At 42.3% G+C, this 17,269-nt stretch overlaps 1 protein-coding gene across 3 annotated transcripts in view; it reads left to right on the forward strand.

The window, feature by feature from the left end:
* LOC149972872 (tRNA-queuosine alpha-mannosyltransferase-like) overlaps positions 1-17,269 on the forward strand; it is a 51,787-nt gene that overhangs the window by 6,445 nt on the left and 28,073 nt on the right. Inside the window, exons 3-4 of one of the 3 annotated variants that reach the window (XM_090216233.1) lie at positions 806-974; positions 12,476-14,925. In XM_090216233.1, the coding sequence (XP_090072359.1) occupies positions 806-974; positions 12,476-12,508 (202 nt within the window). In that variant the 3' untranslated portion in view covers positions 12,509-14,925. Of the gene's footprint in view, positions 1-805; positions 975-12,475; positions 14,926-17,269 lie in introns of those variants that run through there. The other 2 variants (XM_090216235.1, XM_090216232.1) reach the window with 2 other exon arrangements.

Below are 17,269 nucleotides of genomic sequence, written 5' to 3' on the forward strand. Positions count from 1 at the left end.
TGTCCGCAAGAGTCAGGACAGACACTTCCAGTATGGATGCAACCATGGTGAAGATTGACCTGGCCTTGACTGTACAGTACACAATGGATTTGGTGCCATGTGTGTGTACCTTACTATCACAGTTAACATGGACAAAACTAACGTCAAAACAAACAGCTGTCCCAAGAAACAAGAGCTCAAACAAGCAAGGAAAAATTAGCAGCACGCATAATTACTCTGTGTATTTAAAATAACAACAACACTATTCATACGGTAATAGTTTGTCTTAATGAGCATGTCAGGGGTGCGCAACATGATTGGTTAATTGCGATAGGCCAACATGATGCTCTCTGGGTAATTAAAGTCACTTGTGTCGAGCGACTGCGATGTCATTAATCAGAGGGCAAACAGTAAAGAGAGAGGCACTCTAAAGAAAAGTCATTGTTGTTGATCTGCGTAGGGAAACGCGTCAATAAGCCAGTTCTGTAAGGCCCACTCAATCCACTTTAATGTCATTAACCCAGTCAAATATGGCAGCATTAAAAACTACGCTACTCAAAGGGAATGTATCATTAAGAGATGTTTGATTGGATTCAAGCCAGATTGCTTTGCTAATTTGAATTATAATGCAGGGCTTTCGTTGTAATGAAAGAGAATGGGAGCCATTTTAGACTGTACAGATAAATGCACACTATGCTGAACCTTTCCATGTGGCACACAGAATCTGCAAATGAACGGCACAGCAGTGTCACTTTGTGTGTGTGTGTGTGTGTGTGTGTGTGTGTGACACTGACTGTGTGCACCCCCCCCCCCCCCCCCCCCCCAGCTTGGTGGAAGATGTTCAACTCCTCTTTTTTCAACATGGAGTCCTTCCTGTTCTCCATTTCGTCCTTCATGAAGATGATTCCGGACCACAGGCCCAAAGACCTGGACAAGCTCATCTGCCCAAAGGGCCGGGTCCTCCACTTCCCCATCCAATCCCCCCATGTCACAAGGTCAGTGTCATCATCCTTGGCTACAGTCATTTGCCTTCTAGGGATAACCAGGCCACTGATTAAAGGAAGCAGAGTTGAGAGAGAGAGCGTTGCAGGCTCCTAATCCGACCCAGAGAGCTGATAGGGTTTGGAAGCATAGTTAATGGCAATCTGACTGACTGGAGAGAAGTTAGTTCTGTAAGAGTCAAGATTAGAAGTGACTACGGAGCTTTAATATCCTGTTTTGTTGAAGCCCATCTTTCACTCTCATCCGTACTGTCCTGTGTATATGTTACAGATGTCGAAGTGACGTTACAGATTTCGGTGTGACATTGCAGATGTCGAAGTGACGTTACAGATTTCAGTGTTTAGTGGACCTGTGTGAAGTGTTTGGGTGAGATGGTCAGAGGTGGCAACATTAAGAAAACATTGTTTGTTATCTCTTTAAATTCTTCATCAGTGTAAGGAACATAAACTCAGCAAAAAAATGAAACATCACTTTTTCAGGACCCTGTCTTTCAAAGATAATTCTTAAAAATCCAAATAACTTCACAGATCTTCATTGTAAAGGGTTTTAACACTGTTTCCCATGCTTGTTCAATGAACCATAAACAATTAATGAACATGCACCTGTGGAACGGTTGTTAAGACACTAACAGCTTACAGACGATAGGCAATTAAAGTCATAGTTATGAAAACTTAGGACATTGAAGATGCCTTTCTACTGACTCTGAAAAAAGAAAGATGCCCAGGGTCCCTGCTGATCTGCGTGAACATGCCTTAGGCATGCTGCAAGGAGGCATGAGGACTGCAGATGTGGCCAGGGCAATAAATTGCAATGTCCGTACTGTGAGACGCCTAAGACGGCACTACAGGGAGACAGAACAGACAGCTGATTGTCCTCGCAGTGGCAGACCAGGCCAGCGAAGAGCACGGATCTCAATCCCATTGAGCATGTCTGGGACCTGTTGGATCGGAGGGTGAGGGCTAGGGCCATTCCCCCAAGAAATGTCCGGGAACTTGCAGGTGCGTTGGTGGAAGTGTGGTGTAACATCTCACAGCAAGAACTGGCAAATCTGGTGCAGCCCATGAGGAGGAGATGCACTGCAGTACTTAATGCGCTGGTGGCCACACCAGATAATGACTTTTGATTTTGACCCCACCTTTTTTCAGGGACACATTATTCAATTTCTGTTAGTCACATGTCTGTGGAACTTGTTCAGTTTATGTCTTAGTTGTTGACTCTTGTTATGTTCATACAAATATTTACACATGTTAAGTTTGCTGAAAATAAACTCAGTGAGAGGAATTTTCTTTTTTTGCTGAGTTTAGTGTCGAGGGGTGGTACTATATTTATAAGCTGTTGTCTCGGATCAGTGACGAGGGGTGGTACTATATTAATAAGCTGTTGTCTTGGATCAGTGACGAGGGGTGGTACTATATTTATAAGCTGTTGCCTCGGATCAGTGATGAGGGGTGGTACTATATTTTTAAGCTGTTGTCTCGGATCAGTGACGAGGGGTGGTACTATATTTATAAGCTGTTGCCTCGGATCAGTGACGAGGGGTGGTACTATATTAATAAGCTGTTGTCTCGGATCAGTGACGAGGGGTGGTACTATATTTATAAGCTGTTGCCTCGGATCAGTGACGAGGGGTGGTACTATATTTATAAGCTGTTGCCTCGGATCAGTGACGAGGGGTGGTACTATATTAATAAGCTGTTGTCTCGGATCAGTGACGAGGGGTGGTACTATATTTATAAGCTGTTGCCTCGGATCAGTGACGAGGGGTGGTACTATATTAATAAGCTGTTGTCTCGGATCAGTGACGAGGGGTGGTACTATATTTATAAGCTGTTGCCTCGGATCAGTGACGAGGGGTGGTACTATATTAATAAGCTGTTGTCTCGGATCAGTGACGAGGGGTGGTACTATATTTATAAGCCGTTGCCTCGGATCATTGACGAGGGGTGGTACTATATTTATAAGCTGTTGCCTCGGATCAGTGACGAGGGGTGGTACTATATTAATAAGCTGTTGTCTCGGATCAGTGACGAGGGGTGGTACTATATTTATAAGCTGTTGCCTCGGATCAGTGACGAGGGGTGGTACTATATTAATAAGCTGTTGTCTCGGATCAGTGACGAGGGGTGGTACTATATTTATAAGCTGTTGCCTCGGATCAGTGACGAGGGGTGGTACTATATTAATAAGCTGTTGTCTCGGATCAGTGACGAGGGGTGGTACTATATTTATAAGCTGTTGCCTCGGATCAGTGTCGATGGGTGGTACTATATTTATAAGCTGTTGTCTCGGATCAGTGACGAGGGGTGGTGCTATATTTATAAGCTGTTGTCTCGGATCAGTGACGAGGGGTGGTACTATATTTATAAGCTGTTGCCTCGGATCAGTGACGAGGGGTGGTACTATATTTATAAGCTGTTGCCTCGGATCAGTGTCGAGGGGTGGTACTATATTTATAAGCTGTTGTCTCGGATCAGTGACGAGGGGTGGTACTATATTTATAAGCTGTTGTCTCGGATCAGTGACGAGGGGTGGTACTATATTCATAAGCTATTGTCTCGGATCAGTGACGAGGGGTGGTACTATATTAATAAGCTGTTGTTTCGAATCAGTAACGAGGGATGGTACTATCTTATTGCTCTGTTCAAAAACAATGTACTCTCTGCGAAGCACTCCAAAGCTCGATGCAACAGAGAGGGCCAGCTTCTTATCAGAGACCAAATCAACAACATACAGTTCTTCACATGAAAGCGAGAACATCGTAACAGTTTAAACTTCAATATTAATATTGAAATTACAAATTTATTCGGACAAAGTCTGACACTTGGTTGCACAGGTTTGTGCATGTCACCCCGTCGTCTGTGTCGCTGCTTGAACAATTCTCTGATGTATCACACACAGCTGGAATTTCTTACATGGTATCCCATTTTTAAGCGAAACCATAATGCCTAATATTTTCATCGGGCAGCGTGGCGTTTATTGAATAGGAACTGACAATCACCTGATGCAGTTTCTTTTGCGAATCCTCTGCTTGTTTTCTTGCCAGCCTTGTCTTTATGGAAAAGATGAAAGCAGTTTCCGTCACTCACCCAAGTTGCTCTGAGGATACTCTTTTGGCATATTATAGCTAATTATGTAGGCCTACGTCCCCTTGGGAGTTCCCTCTCCATGAAACTTGTGTGTGAGAGTGTGTGACCCTGCCTGCAGTTATTGTGTCATGCAGACTTTATTTTATGGCCTTTCCAATTAGAGCGAGTGAGTTATGTGATTTGAGTCCACTCCGATTTATGCTGGATGCCCATAGTCCCTCACAGGGATAGGTTTAACATGATAATGCATAACCACATAACTAGCCAGCTTTTGTGCCTAGATTAAGAGTAAGGTTTGTTTATAGTATTTAGAGAGTATTTATTTTGCCTTTTTAAATTTTAAGTACATTGAAAGCAATGATGAGCAGAATCTATGTGTGTGTATTTCCACATGTTTCCCTGTATATTAGCTGGGGTAAGAAATACTGAAAGTGAGATGACAAGGATGACGCAGGCCTCTCGCCCAGAGTGATTTTCAGCTCATTTTCAGATGGTAATTTGCCTGATCCAAAGCAAACTCACGGAGTGTAAGTAAGCGATTATATGCATGGCCGACAATCCCTAAACATGCCTGCGGTCCATTTCCAAACACAGTTAGTCCAGCTCTTTGAAAAGATAAAACTCTCAAAGGAACACCAGATGATTGTTCTGTATTTGTGTTTTCATTGTCTCTGACATGTTCTCTCAGTCCAAGCGCTCAAATCATCTGGATAGTGTGTGTTTTCGGTATCCATCTATCACTCGGCTTTAGAGAGGTGGACATTTGTAATTGAATTGCGATTGACCTGAGCCAGCAAAAACCTGCAGTGAGAGACAAAGCTATCACATTTATCATGGTGGAACAGCAGGACATTGAATTTCTTTGAGGATTGTCAATTCAGAGGTCTGGTGTGTAATCGAATCAATATGCAGATAATCAGCAGGTGCCAGATTCTGGGACCCCACTGCAGTCTCCCCATTCACCCCAGTTCTCTCAGAGGTGTTTGTGTAGCTGTCAGGCAGTGTGTATTTCTGTTCCTCCGGAGAACAGAACGCCTTCAGGTGCTCAAGGGGGAGGGGAAACCAGATTGATCATGATTAGTCTATTTTCTCACAAAGAATGTGGAAGGAACCAAGGGTTATATGGAACAGGTTCTCCATTGTTAATGTTAAAGGGAAAAAGAAGGGACTCTTTCATGTTCTTCCATGAAAAGATATCAATGCAGGTTTCAACTCTGCATGAAAGCGTTGCACGTCCTTTAGGACCTCCCACTGATGACCGGTTTTCATTAAAGTCCCTTAACTCACTGCATATAACTGAAGAAAACTTTTAAGTTGATTGGGAAAAGGTTGTTCTTTTTTTGGCTACCTTTAAAAGCCATTGATGTGGCTCCTTGTGAAGAAGCAGTCAAGTCAGTCAGCTCAGGTCTCAAATGACTGACTCCTGGAATGAGTCTGCTGGAGGAGCAGATGGCAGGATATCCTGTTTGAAACGTTCATTTGACAAAGTTCAAATGCAACTGGACGTTTTCGCAACCGATGAAGATGGTAACATTTTAAAACCGGGAGGACACAAATAATGTTTAGTCCCAACACTATCCACAATAACTTAATTTGTCTTGTCCGTTGTGTCCTGCTATACAGTAAAGATGGTGTGTTACTGTTTGACTGATGAGACAGACACATCTAGACGTTTAGGTGAATACTGTGATGTGTGAAAAATGGAGAGGTAAACCGGTTTTGCATTAGTTTCTTATTAGAGAGATTGTTGTTGTATCAGCCACCCCACATGGAGAACCTATGAAGAGAAAACCACCCCAAGGAATGTTGACAGTTTTCCAGATTCTGGACATCTGAAGGCAGTTGTTGCCACGTGCCTCAGTGAGCCTTGGTGAGGCTGTTTAGCCGTGGGACTGTGGGGACTAATTGGAAACATTAAAGCGATGGAGCAGAGGAATCTGAAAGGCAGTCTGGGTCTACTGGCTTAGTGAGAGGGGTTTGTGTTAAACAGGGGTTGTGTAGACAGACAGTAGACTGACTGATGGGATTTATTTACCATGGGATCAACAGGGTCATTTTGCTTTAGAAATTAACACTTAATAGAGCATTCAATGTATTCTGTAGGTTATTTAGTCACTTGAAGCTATGTTGAAAAGTGAAAATAATTCAGACTTTGTCTGGTTGGTTAATTACACTATTTGTATTAGAACGTTGATGGTGCATATCCCCTTACTGTGAATTGTATTCAGATGATTCTCTCACTTTGACTTTCTTTATGGATTGACTGGAGACTGATCCTCTTGTTTACCCACCCTCTACACAATCAGTTGGAGAGGCTTCTCTCTGGCCGGCACTTCATAATGCCCATGGCCAAGAAGAATGTGTTCAAATATTCCTTTGTTCCTTGTGCTGTTGGACTACTAAATGCAAAGTAAATTGTATCGGTATATGTACTAATCTATCTAGTGCAGTTGGGACAATGGTCAGTTGTGAGTGAATGTATTAATGTCCTCTAAGTTTTTAATGTATGCAACATGATGCACTGACTGGTTTAAATGTGTCTGATGTGACAATGTCTGTGATCCTTTTAATGGAAGGTGATGCCAAAGAAACATGTCCATCCTGGATCGACCAAGTTTTATTCTATTCTAACGAAAACATAGAACAATATTTTGTGTTCACCGTAATTCTATTACCGTGTACTTGTGTACTCCAATCTGAACTTCTAATCTTGATCATGACACCGAGTTAGAGACAAAGACAATGAGGTACATCTCCCTAAACCTCATCTCAACCAGCCAGCCACTCACCCAACCACCTCAACCAGCCAGCCACCCAGCCATCAACCCAGCCAGGCAGCTGTCAATTCAGCCATCAACCCAGCCACCCACCCACTCAGCCACCCACCCAGCCAGCAACCCAGCCAGCCATATCTAGCCAGCCAGCCATCAACCTAGCCAGCAAGCCATCAAACTAGCCAGCCAGCCATCAACCCAGCCATCAACCAATCAACCCAGCCAGCCAGCCATCAACCCAGCCAGCCAGCCACCCACTCAGCCAGCCAGCCAGCCAGCCAGCCAGCTAGCCACCAACCCAATTACTTAACCAGCCAGACACCAACCCAGCCTGCCCATAATAGCCAGCCTCGCTCTGCCCACCATAAATTTCACAAGTCACTCAAGCATCCAGCCAGCCAGCCACTCTCTCAGCCAGCACAGGCTAGCCAGCCTCGTTCTGCTCTGCTCTGCTCTGCCCTACCCTACCCTAAACCTCACCCGCCCACCCAGCCAGCCCAGCTCTGCCCAGCCCCGTCCCGCTCTGCCCCGCCCCTCGAGGGTTTATTCCACTGTCACCATTTGGCTCCTAAGCCTGTCATCTTATCAGACGACCCAACACTCGTCCCACAATGTCCTCTTTGATTACTCTCCAGTCACCGGCCGGCGGTCACCCTGACTGCGAGGGTAGGTGGAGGGAGAGGAGAGGGGGAGAAGGGTAGGGGCTGGAGGAGGGGGAAGCCTAGCTTTCCTCATTAAACCACCCGTGTTTAAGCTCATCGGTGACATGATGAAAACAGCTGTCGGTCGGGTTGGTCTACTATCTCCCCCTCCTCACATTTGAGTACAGTATGTATGGAATAAGAGCTCAGCCCAAAGTATGATGACAGTGTACAGCAAAACTGCAGGTACGGTGGTGCCTCGGTTTTCAGTTGCTCGTGTGCCAGGAACGACCACAATTATGTCCATATAGTGTCTTTGAAGTTCGGGGGAACTAACTGTGATGATTAGGAACGAATTAAAGATCAAACCCTGTATTGGTGATTTGTCCTTAATACCAAACATTAGCTAAAACGCATTGGCATCTGTTCAGTGGTGACATCATTTACTTTTAGCACATGGCAGGTCTGAAATGTGCGTCACACATTCTCAATAACAAAAAATGTAAATACATGTTTAAACATTTTTTTTTACATAATAATACTTCACATTGTAAAATAAAGTTGAAGTCGGGAATTTGCATACACCTTAGCCAAATACATTTAAACTCAGTTTTTCACAATTCCTGACATTTAATCAGAGTAAAAATTCCCTGTATTAGGTCAGTTAGGATCACCACTTTATTTTAAGAATGTGAAATGTCTGAATAATGGGTGTGTAAGAAGTTTACATACACTCAATTAGAATTTGGTAGCATTGCCTTTAAATTGTTTAACTTTGGTCAAGCGTTTTGGGTAGCCTTCCACAAGATTCCCACAGTAAGTTGGGTGAATTTTGGCCCATTCCTCCTGACAGAGCTGGTGTAACCGAGTCAGGTTCGTAGGCCTCCTTGCTCGCGCACGCTTTTTCAGTTCTGCCCACAAATTTTCTATGGGATTGAGGTCAGGAATTTGTGATGGCCACTCCAATACCTTGACTTTGTTGTCCATAAGCCATTTTGTCACAACTTTGGAAGTATGCCTGGGATCATTGTCCATTTGGAAGACCCATTTGCGACCAAGATTTAACCTGATGTCTTGAGATTTTGCTTCAATAAATCCACATAATTTTCTTGCCTCATGATGCCATCTATTTTGTGAAGTGCACCAGTCCCTCCTGCAGCAAATCACCCCCACAACATGACGCTGCCACCCCCGTGCTTCACGGTTGGGACGGTGTTCTTCGGCTTGCAATCCTCCCACTTTTTCCTCCAAACATAACGATGGTCATTATGGCCAAACAGTTCTATTTTTGTTTCATCAGACCAGATGACATTTCTCCAAAAAGTATGATCTTTGTCCCCATGTGCAGTTGCAAGTCGTAGTCTGGCTTTTTTATGGCGGTTTTGGAGCAGTGGCTTCTTCCTTGCTGAGCAGCCTTTCAGGTTATGTCGATATAGGACTCGTTTTTACTGTGGATAGAGATACTTTTGTACCCGTTTCCTCCAGCATCTTCACAAGGTCCTTTGCTGTTGTTCTGGGATTGATTTGCACTTTTCTCACCAAAGTACATTCATCTCTTGAAGACAGAATGCGTCTCCTTCTGTATGACGGCTGCGTGGTCCCATGTTGTTTATACTTGTGTACTATTGTTTGTACAGATGAATGTGGTACCTTCAGGCGTTTGGAAATTGCTCCTAAGGATGCACCAGAGTTGTGGAGGCATACAATTTTCTTTTGATTTTCCCATGATGTCAAGCAAAGAGGCACTGAGTTTAAAGGTAGGCCTTGAAATACATCCACAGTTACACCTCCAATTGACTCAAATTATGTCAATTAGCCTATCAGAAGCTTCGAAAGCCATTACATAATTTTCTGGAATTTTCTAAGCTGTTTAATGGCACAGTCAACTTAGTGTATGTAAACTTCTGACCCACTGGAATTGTGAAACAGTGAATTATAAGTTAAATCATCTTTATGTAAACAATTGTTGGATAAATTACTTGTATCATGCACAATGTAGATGTCCTAACTGACTTTACAAAACTATAGTTTGTTAACAACAAATTTGTGGAGGGGTTGAAAAACGAGTTGTAATGACTTCAACCTAAGTGTACTTCCGACTTCAACTGTAACTGCCTGTGACAAACCCTCCAATGACTGATATCTGATCAACGCTAATGATATGTCCTGTTAGAATGTCACTTTCATGTTCCTGTTAGCTAATTATCTACAACCAGTCAAATGAGCTTGGGTCTCACACAGACAATCTCCATTCACCAGAAACTTTAGATATTCAATATACAGTGCCTTGCGAAAGTATTCTGCCCCCTTGAACTTTGCGACCTTTTGCCACATTTCAGGCTTCAAACATAAAGATATAAAACTGTATTTTTTTGTGAAGAATCAACAACAAGTGGGACACAATCATGAAGTGGAACGACATTTATTGGATATTTCAAACTTTTTTAACAAATCAAAAACTGAAAAATTGGGCGTGCAAAATTATTCAGCCCCTTTACTTTCAGTGCAGCAAACTCTCTCCAGAAGTTCAGTGAGGATCTCTGAATGATCCAATGTTGACCTAAATGACTAATGATGATAAATACAATCCACCTGTGTGTAATCAAGTCTCCGTATAAATGCACCTGCACTGTGATAGTCTCAGAGGTCCGTTAAAAGCGCAGAGAGCATCATGAAGAACAAGGAACACACCAGGCAGGTCCGAGATACTGTTGTGAAGAAGTTTAAAGCCGGATTTGGATACAAAAAGATTTCCCAAGCTTTAAACATCCCAAGGAGCACTGTGCAAGCGATAATATTGAAATGGAAGGAGTATCAGACCACTGCAAATCTACCAAGACCTGGCCGTCCCTCTAAACTTTCAGCTCATACAAGGAGAAGACTGATCAGAGATGCAGCCAAGAGGCCCATGATCACTCTGGATGAACTGCAGATATCTACATCTGAGGTGGGAGACTCTGTCCATAGGACAAGAATCAGTCGTATATTGAACAAATCTGGCCTTTATGGAAGAGTGGCAAGAAGAAAGCCATTTCTTAAAGATATCCATAAAAAGTGTTGTTTAAAGTTTGCCACAAGCCACCTGGGAGACACACCAAACATGTTCGAAGAAGGTGCTCTGGTCAGATGAAACCAAAATTGAACTTTTTGGCAACAATGCAAAACGTTATGTTTGGCGTAAAAGCAACACAGCTGAACACACCATCCCCACTGTCAAACATGGTGGTGGCAGCATCATGGTTTGGGCCTGCTTTTCTTCAGCAGGGACAGGGAAGATGGTTAAAATTGATGGGAAGATGGATGGAGCCAAATACAGGACCATTCTGGAAGAAAACCTGATGGAGTCTGCAAAAGACCTGAGACTGGGACGGATATTTGTCTTCCAACAAGACAATGATCCAAAACATAAAGCAAAATCTACAATGGAATGGTTCAAAAATAAACATATCCAGGTGTTAGAATGGCCAAGTCAAAGTCCAGACCTGAATCCAATCGAGAATCTGTGGAAAGAACTGAAAACTGCTGTTCACAAATGCTCTCCATCCAACCTCACTGAGCTCGAGCTGTTTTGCAAGGAGGAATGGGAAAAAATGTCAGTCTCTCGATGTGCAAAACTGATAGAGACATACCCCAAGCGACTTACAGCTGTAATCGCAGCAAAAGGTTGCGCTACAAAGTATTAACTTAAGGGGGCTGAATAATTTTGCACGCCCAATTTTTCAGTTTTTGATTTGTTAAAAAAGTTTGAAATATCCAATAAATGTCGTTCCACTTCATGATTGTGTCCCACTTGTTGTTGATTCTTCACAAAAAATACAGTTTTATATCTTTATGTTTGTAGCCTGAAATGTGGCAAAAGGTCGCAATGTTCAAGGGGGCCGAAAACTTTCGCAAGGCACTGTACACATGCAATACCAGGCAAAAGTTTGGACACACCTTCTCGTTCCAGTGTTTTTCTATAGTTTTACTATTTTCTACATTGTAGAAAAATAGTTAAGACATCAAAACTATGAAATAACACATGGAATCATGTAGTAATGAAAAAAAGTGTTAAACAAATCCAAATATATTTTAGATTCTTCAAAGTAGCCACCCTTTGGCTTGATGCAGCTGTGTACACTCTTGGCAGTCTCTCAACCAGCTGTTGAGTGCCTTGCTAAAAGTAATTTTATGGAATTTCTTTCCTTCTTAATGCATTAAAACCAATCAGTTGTGTTGTGACAAGGTAGGGGTGATATACAGAAGATAGCCCTATTTGTTAAAATACCAAGTCCATTTATGGCAAGAACAGCTCAAATAAGCAAAGAGAGATGACAGTCCATCATTACTTTAAGACATGAAGGTCAGTCAATCTGGAAAATTTCAAGAACTTTTAACGTTTCTTCAAGTGCAGTCGCAAGAACCATCAAGCACTATGATGAAACTGGCTCTCATGAGGACCGCCACAGGAAAGGAAGACCCAGAGTCACCTCTGCTGCAGAGGATAAGTTCATTAGAGTTACCAGCCTCAGTAATTGCAGCCCAAATAAATGCTTCACAAAGTTCAAGTAACAGGCACATCTCAATATTAACTGTTCAGAGGATACTGTGTGAATTAGGCCTTCATGGTCAAATTGCTGCAAAGAAACCACTACTAAAGGACACCAATAAGAAGAAGAGACTTGCTTGTGCCAAGAAACATGAGCACTGGACATTAGACTGGTGGAAATTTGTCCTTTGGTCTGATGAGTCCAAATGTGAGATTTTTGGTTCCAACCGCCGTGTCTTTGGAAGATGCAGAGTTGGTGAACGGAATATCTTTGCATGTCTAGTTCCCACCGTGAAGCATGGAGGAGGTGGTGTGATGGTGTGGGGGTGCTTTGCTGGTGACACTGTTAGTAATTTATTTAGAATTCAAGGCACACTTAACCAGCATTGCTACCACAGCATTCTGCAACGATACGCCATCCCATCTGGTTTGCACTGAGTGGGACTATCATTTGTTTTTCTACAGGACAAGGATCCAAAACACCTCCAGCCTGTGTAAGGGCTATTTGACCAAGAATGAGAGTGATGAAGTGCTGCATCAGATGACCTGGTTACCTGTATAATACTTTTTTGGTTACTACATGACTCCATATGTGTTATTTCATAGTTTTGATGTTTTCTCTATTATTCTATAATGTAGAAAATAGTAAAAATAAAGAAAAACTCTGGAATGAGTTAGTGTGTTCAAACTTTTGACTGGTACTGTATCAGTCCTGTGCAATATTGTGCCTAAACATTTATCCCGTTACACAAATGTTATTTATACCCCATACTTGAGATTTCGAAGGAAAATGACAATTATGTAACCTCGATGACACGTCAACAGAGCATTACATCATGGAAAGATGGCGGCCTCCATGCACTTAACACAAATTCCTAATTTTGCTAAGTATTGCACTTTGCTCTCCGATACAACATTTTTTTTTGTGGTCATTAGCACTGTATACATGATACCAATTTTAGCTTCAAGATGCCTGCAATTGGAAAAAATGAAAAAGTAGATTGTGTTGATTTATTGGCACGTGGAACCATGTCACATGCTCTAATAAAAAAACTATGACATATCTCAATTCTGCTATCTTTATGCATGACTACCATTACGTTTGAGTCTTTTCTCCTGGGATGGATAGTGCTTCCGTGTCACAATGGAAGGCGCTACTTTTATTCTGTGTTCCAACCCAGTAAATGACAATGGTTTACGTTCAGGGAAACAGTTATGAGAAAAAACGGCCCATGTATTGTGAGCACGGAGGTCAGTTTGATGTCTCTGTGGGATCCGTGCTGTACGGTGTACCTTTTTTTTCTCCCTCTTTGCAATGTATTATGGGGCCTTTATATTCCTTTTTTTTGTTGTGATGACAAATCAAATCCTGACATGGGGATGTTACATTAGGATTTTCATGTCTGAAGCTCAACCTGGATGAAAACATTGAGCGGACAGGTTATATTGGTGAGGGTATTACCGTCCAATCTCCTCTCCACAGCAGATGTCTGGGCTTTGTGTCTCTGGTGAAAGCTGATTGTTCCCGATGTCACATTCTGCAAGCCATATGCATATTACATAATGTCAGCATTTTCCCAGAATAATCACCACAAAAAAACTCACTATGATTTTATCTGACTTTTGGGTCTCTGAGCTCTACTGTTTTGCCATGATGCTGAAGGCAAAATGTCATCCACCCTCCTCTGTCCTCCTCGCTCCTCTTCCTTCCATCTTAATCTCTGTCTAAGTCTGAACACTCGTGGGGAATTTCCCCCTGGGCCCTCACTCTGACCACAGCCTCCTATCACCATGCCAGATGGAGTGGACCCGTGTTCCTCATAGGGATGCTGCAGAGTGGACCTATAGCTTCTGACTAAAGGGTCAGCTCGCCAGCCTCGTAATGACCTTAAAGTAGATCTTAATGTGTTTTAACGAACTGCTCCGTCCATGCCACAGAGGCTGAGGCTTCTCCCAGTGTTCTCTGGCTGCCTCTGGAACGGCTATAGCGGCTGTCTGGCCTTCCCTCATCAAGCCACTATTAGCTGGGCTAAATGCTCTATCCTGGTTCTTTAGGAATATACTGATGAGATTATTTTGAAGGTTTGGCCTCAGGACAGTAACCTTGCTGCTAAACCTTTGGATGGTTTTCTCTTCTATACTCTAGTGGCCAATCACTTACTCTGTCAGGTCAGATTCACCCTGAGGAGGAAGGAGCAGGAGTTGTCCTTGACCACCTGTACGTAATCCCCAAAATGAATGATACAGTTGAAGTCAGATGTTTACATACAATTTAGCCAATTACATTTAAACTCAGTTTTTTCATAATTCCTGACATTTAATCCTAGTAAAAAAGTCCCTGTCTTTGGTCAGTTAGGATCACCACTTTCTTTTAAGAATGTGAAATGTCAGAATTATAGTAGAGAGAATTATTTATTTCAGCTTTTTATTTATTTCATCACATTCCCAGTGGGTCAGAAGTTTACATACACTCAATTAGTATTTGGTAGCTTTGCCTTAAACAATTTAAACTTCAAACATTTCAGGTAGCCTTCCACAAGCTTCCCACAATAAGTTGGGTGAATTTGGTCCCATTCCTCCTGACAGAGCTGGTGTAACTGAGTCAGGTTTGTAGGCCTCCTTACTTGCACACACTTTTTCAGTTCTGCCCACAAATGTTCAATAGGATTGAGGTCAGGGCTTTGTGATGGCCACTCCAATACCTTGACTTTGTTGTCCTTAAGCCATTTTGCCACAACTTTGGAACTATGCTTGGGGTCATTGTCCATTTGGAAGACCCATTTGTGACCAAGATTTAACTTCCTGACTGAGACTGTCTTGAGATGTTGCTTCAATATATCCACATAATTTTCTTGCCTCATGATGCCATCTATTTTGTGAAGTGCACCAGTCCCTCCTGCAGCAAAGCACCCCCACAACATGATGCTGCCACCCCCGTGCTTCATGGTTAGGATGGTGTTCTTCGGCTTGCAAGCCTCCCACTTTTTCCTCCAAACATAACGATGATCATTATGGCCAAACAGTTCTATTTTTGTTTCATCAGACCATATGACATTTATCCAAAAAGTATGATCTTTGTCCCCATGTGCAGTTGCAAACTGTAGTCTGGCTTTTTTATGGCGGTTTTGGAGCAGTGGCTTCTTCCTTGCTGAGGAGCCTTTCAGGTTATATCGATATAGGACTCGTTTTACTGTGGATATAGATACTTTTGTACCTGTTTCCTCCAGCTTCATCACAAGATCCTTTGCTGTTGTTCTGGGATTGATTTGCACTTTTCTCATGAAAGTACATTCATCTCTAGAAGACAGAGCGCGTCTCCTTCCTGAGCGGTATGACGGCTGCGTGGTCCCATGGTGTTAATACTTGCGTACTATTGTTTGTACAGATGAATGTGGTACCTTCAGGCGTTTGGAAATTGCTCCCAAGGATGAACCAGACTTTTACGAATTTTTTTCTGAGGTCTTGTCTGATTTCTTTTGATTTTCCCATGATGTCAAGCAAAGAGGCACCGAGTTTGAAGGTAGGCCTTGAAATACATCGACACCTACAATTGACTCAAATGATGTCAATTAGCCTATCAGAAGCTTCGAAAGACATGACATCATTTTCTGAAATGTTCCAAGCTGTTTAAAGGCACATTCAACTTAGTGTATGTTAACGTCTGACCCACTGGAATTGTGATACATTGAATTATAAGTAAAATAATCTGTCTGTATACAATTGTTGGAAAAATTACTTGTGTCATGCACAAAGTAGATGTCCTAACCGACTTGCTAAAACTATAGTTTGTTAACAAGAAATTTGTGGAGTGGTTGAAAAATGAGTTTTAATGATTACAACCTAAGTGTATGTAAACTTCCGACTTCAACTTCAACTGTATATCATGAGAGGGCCATAAACAGTAACTGGTAGTGCTGCATACTCCAACAAAGTTTACAGTCTCATCTTCCTGGTAAAAGTGTTATGAAATAATGAAGTGTAGTTACTTTAGGGGACAAGCTCAAGAGCACAAGCTCAAGTACACAGTACAAGATGATACAAATATTAAAATAGGAAACATTTGATGATGCATTTTCTATTCAACAAAACTGTGTGACTAAGGCTTGAAATGACTTGTATGCTTTCAAAATATAGTTAAACAAATGATAAAACAACAATGAGATGTCACCCTCCTTAAATGTCTGCCCATCTCTTTGAACGTCTCACAGAGCTCTAGCTTGGCTTCCTGAACTCGGTAGGAACTCGCCTTTCATCTCATATTAATCTTGTCCATCTTATTTAAAATATATTAATTATTTTAGATTACTGACTATAAATTGATCTCTGAATGTGCTACAGTGCAAAACCACTGTCTCCTGCTGTGCTACGATGTCAAGATTCCAGGCATTGTCAGTGGCTGTGACGTTGGGTTCAGCAGGACTTGATGGACAGTCAGAACAGCGAATGAAAAGCTAGGAGGGACATCCCAGCTTCAAGTGGTGCCAGATTTCACATCTTGCTTCACACAGGCTAAAGAGACAAGCCCTTTTCATCTATGGTGTCCCCAGATCGATTTATAAGTGAAAATGTTGGTCGGAACTGGTACTGGTACCAGAAACACAAAGGTCCCCAAAACAGGGGACATTTTACATCTAATAGGTTTTAACAGCTGTGTCTATTTATGCAATAAGGCACGAGGGGGTGTGGTATATGGCCAATATACCACGGCTAAGGGCTGTTCTCCGCACAACGCAATGTGGAGTGCTTGGATACAGCCCTTAGCCACGGAATATTGGCCATATATCACAAACCTTCAAGTTGCCTTATTGCTATTATAAACTGATTACCAATGTAATTAAAGCAGTAACAATACATGTTTTGTCATACCTGTGGTATATGGTCTGATATATCACGGCTGTCAGCCAATCAGCATTCAGCCAATTGGCTCGAACCACCCAGTTTATAATATTGTTTAAAACTCAGTTAGTTTTGGGGAACCAATGCTGATCATTTCCTGTTTCCATAGGAGCTATAGATTTTACCTCACAAACAAAGAAGAAACACCATCACCTACAATTCTTCATTGTCATTGTACTTATTTATAGTCACATTAGCAAACAACACAATAATACTGTGACTGAACAGCACACATGGCCTCCATTCTCCTGCCTCCCCAGAGCAGAGCATAGAGCCCAGCCCTGCTTCACCATGGCTCAAAATCACTGCTGTTTTTCATTACCCAGTGGGAAATTAGATCAAATGATTTTTTGACTTCCCCCT

Source organism: Oncorhynchus mykiss, chromosome 22 (genome assembly GCF_057628025.1).
Source record: "Oncorhynchus mykiss isolate SJ-2025 chromosome 22, ASM5762802v1, whole genome shotgun sequence".
Taxonomy (NCBI): domain Eukaryota; kingdom Metazoa; phylum Chordata; class Actinopteri; order Salmoniformes; family Salmonidae; genus Oncorhynchus; species Oncorhynchus mykiss.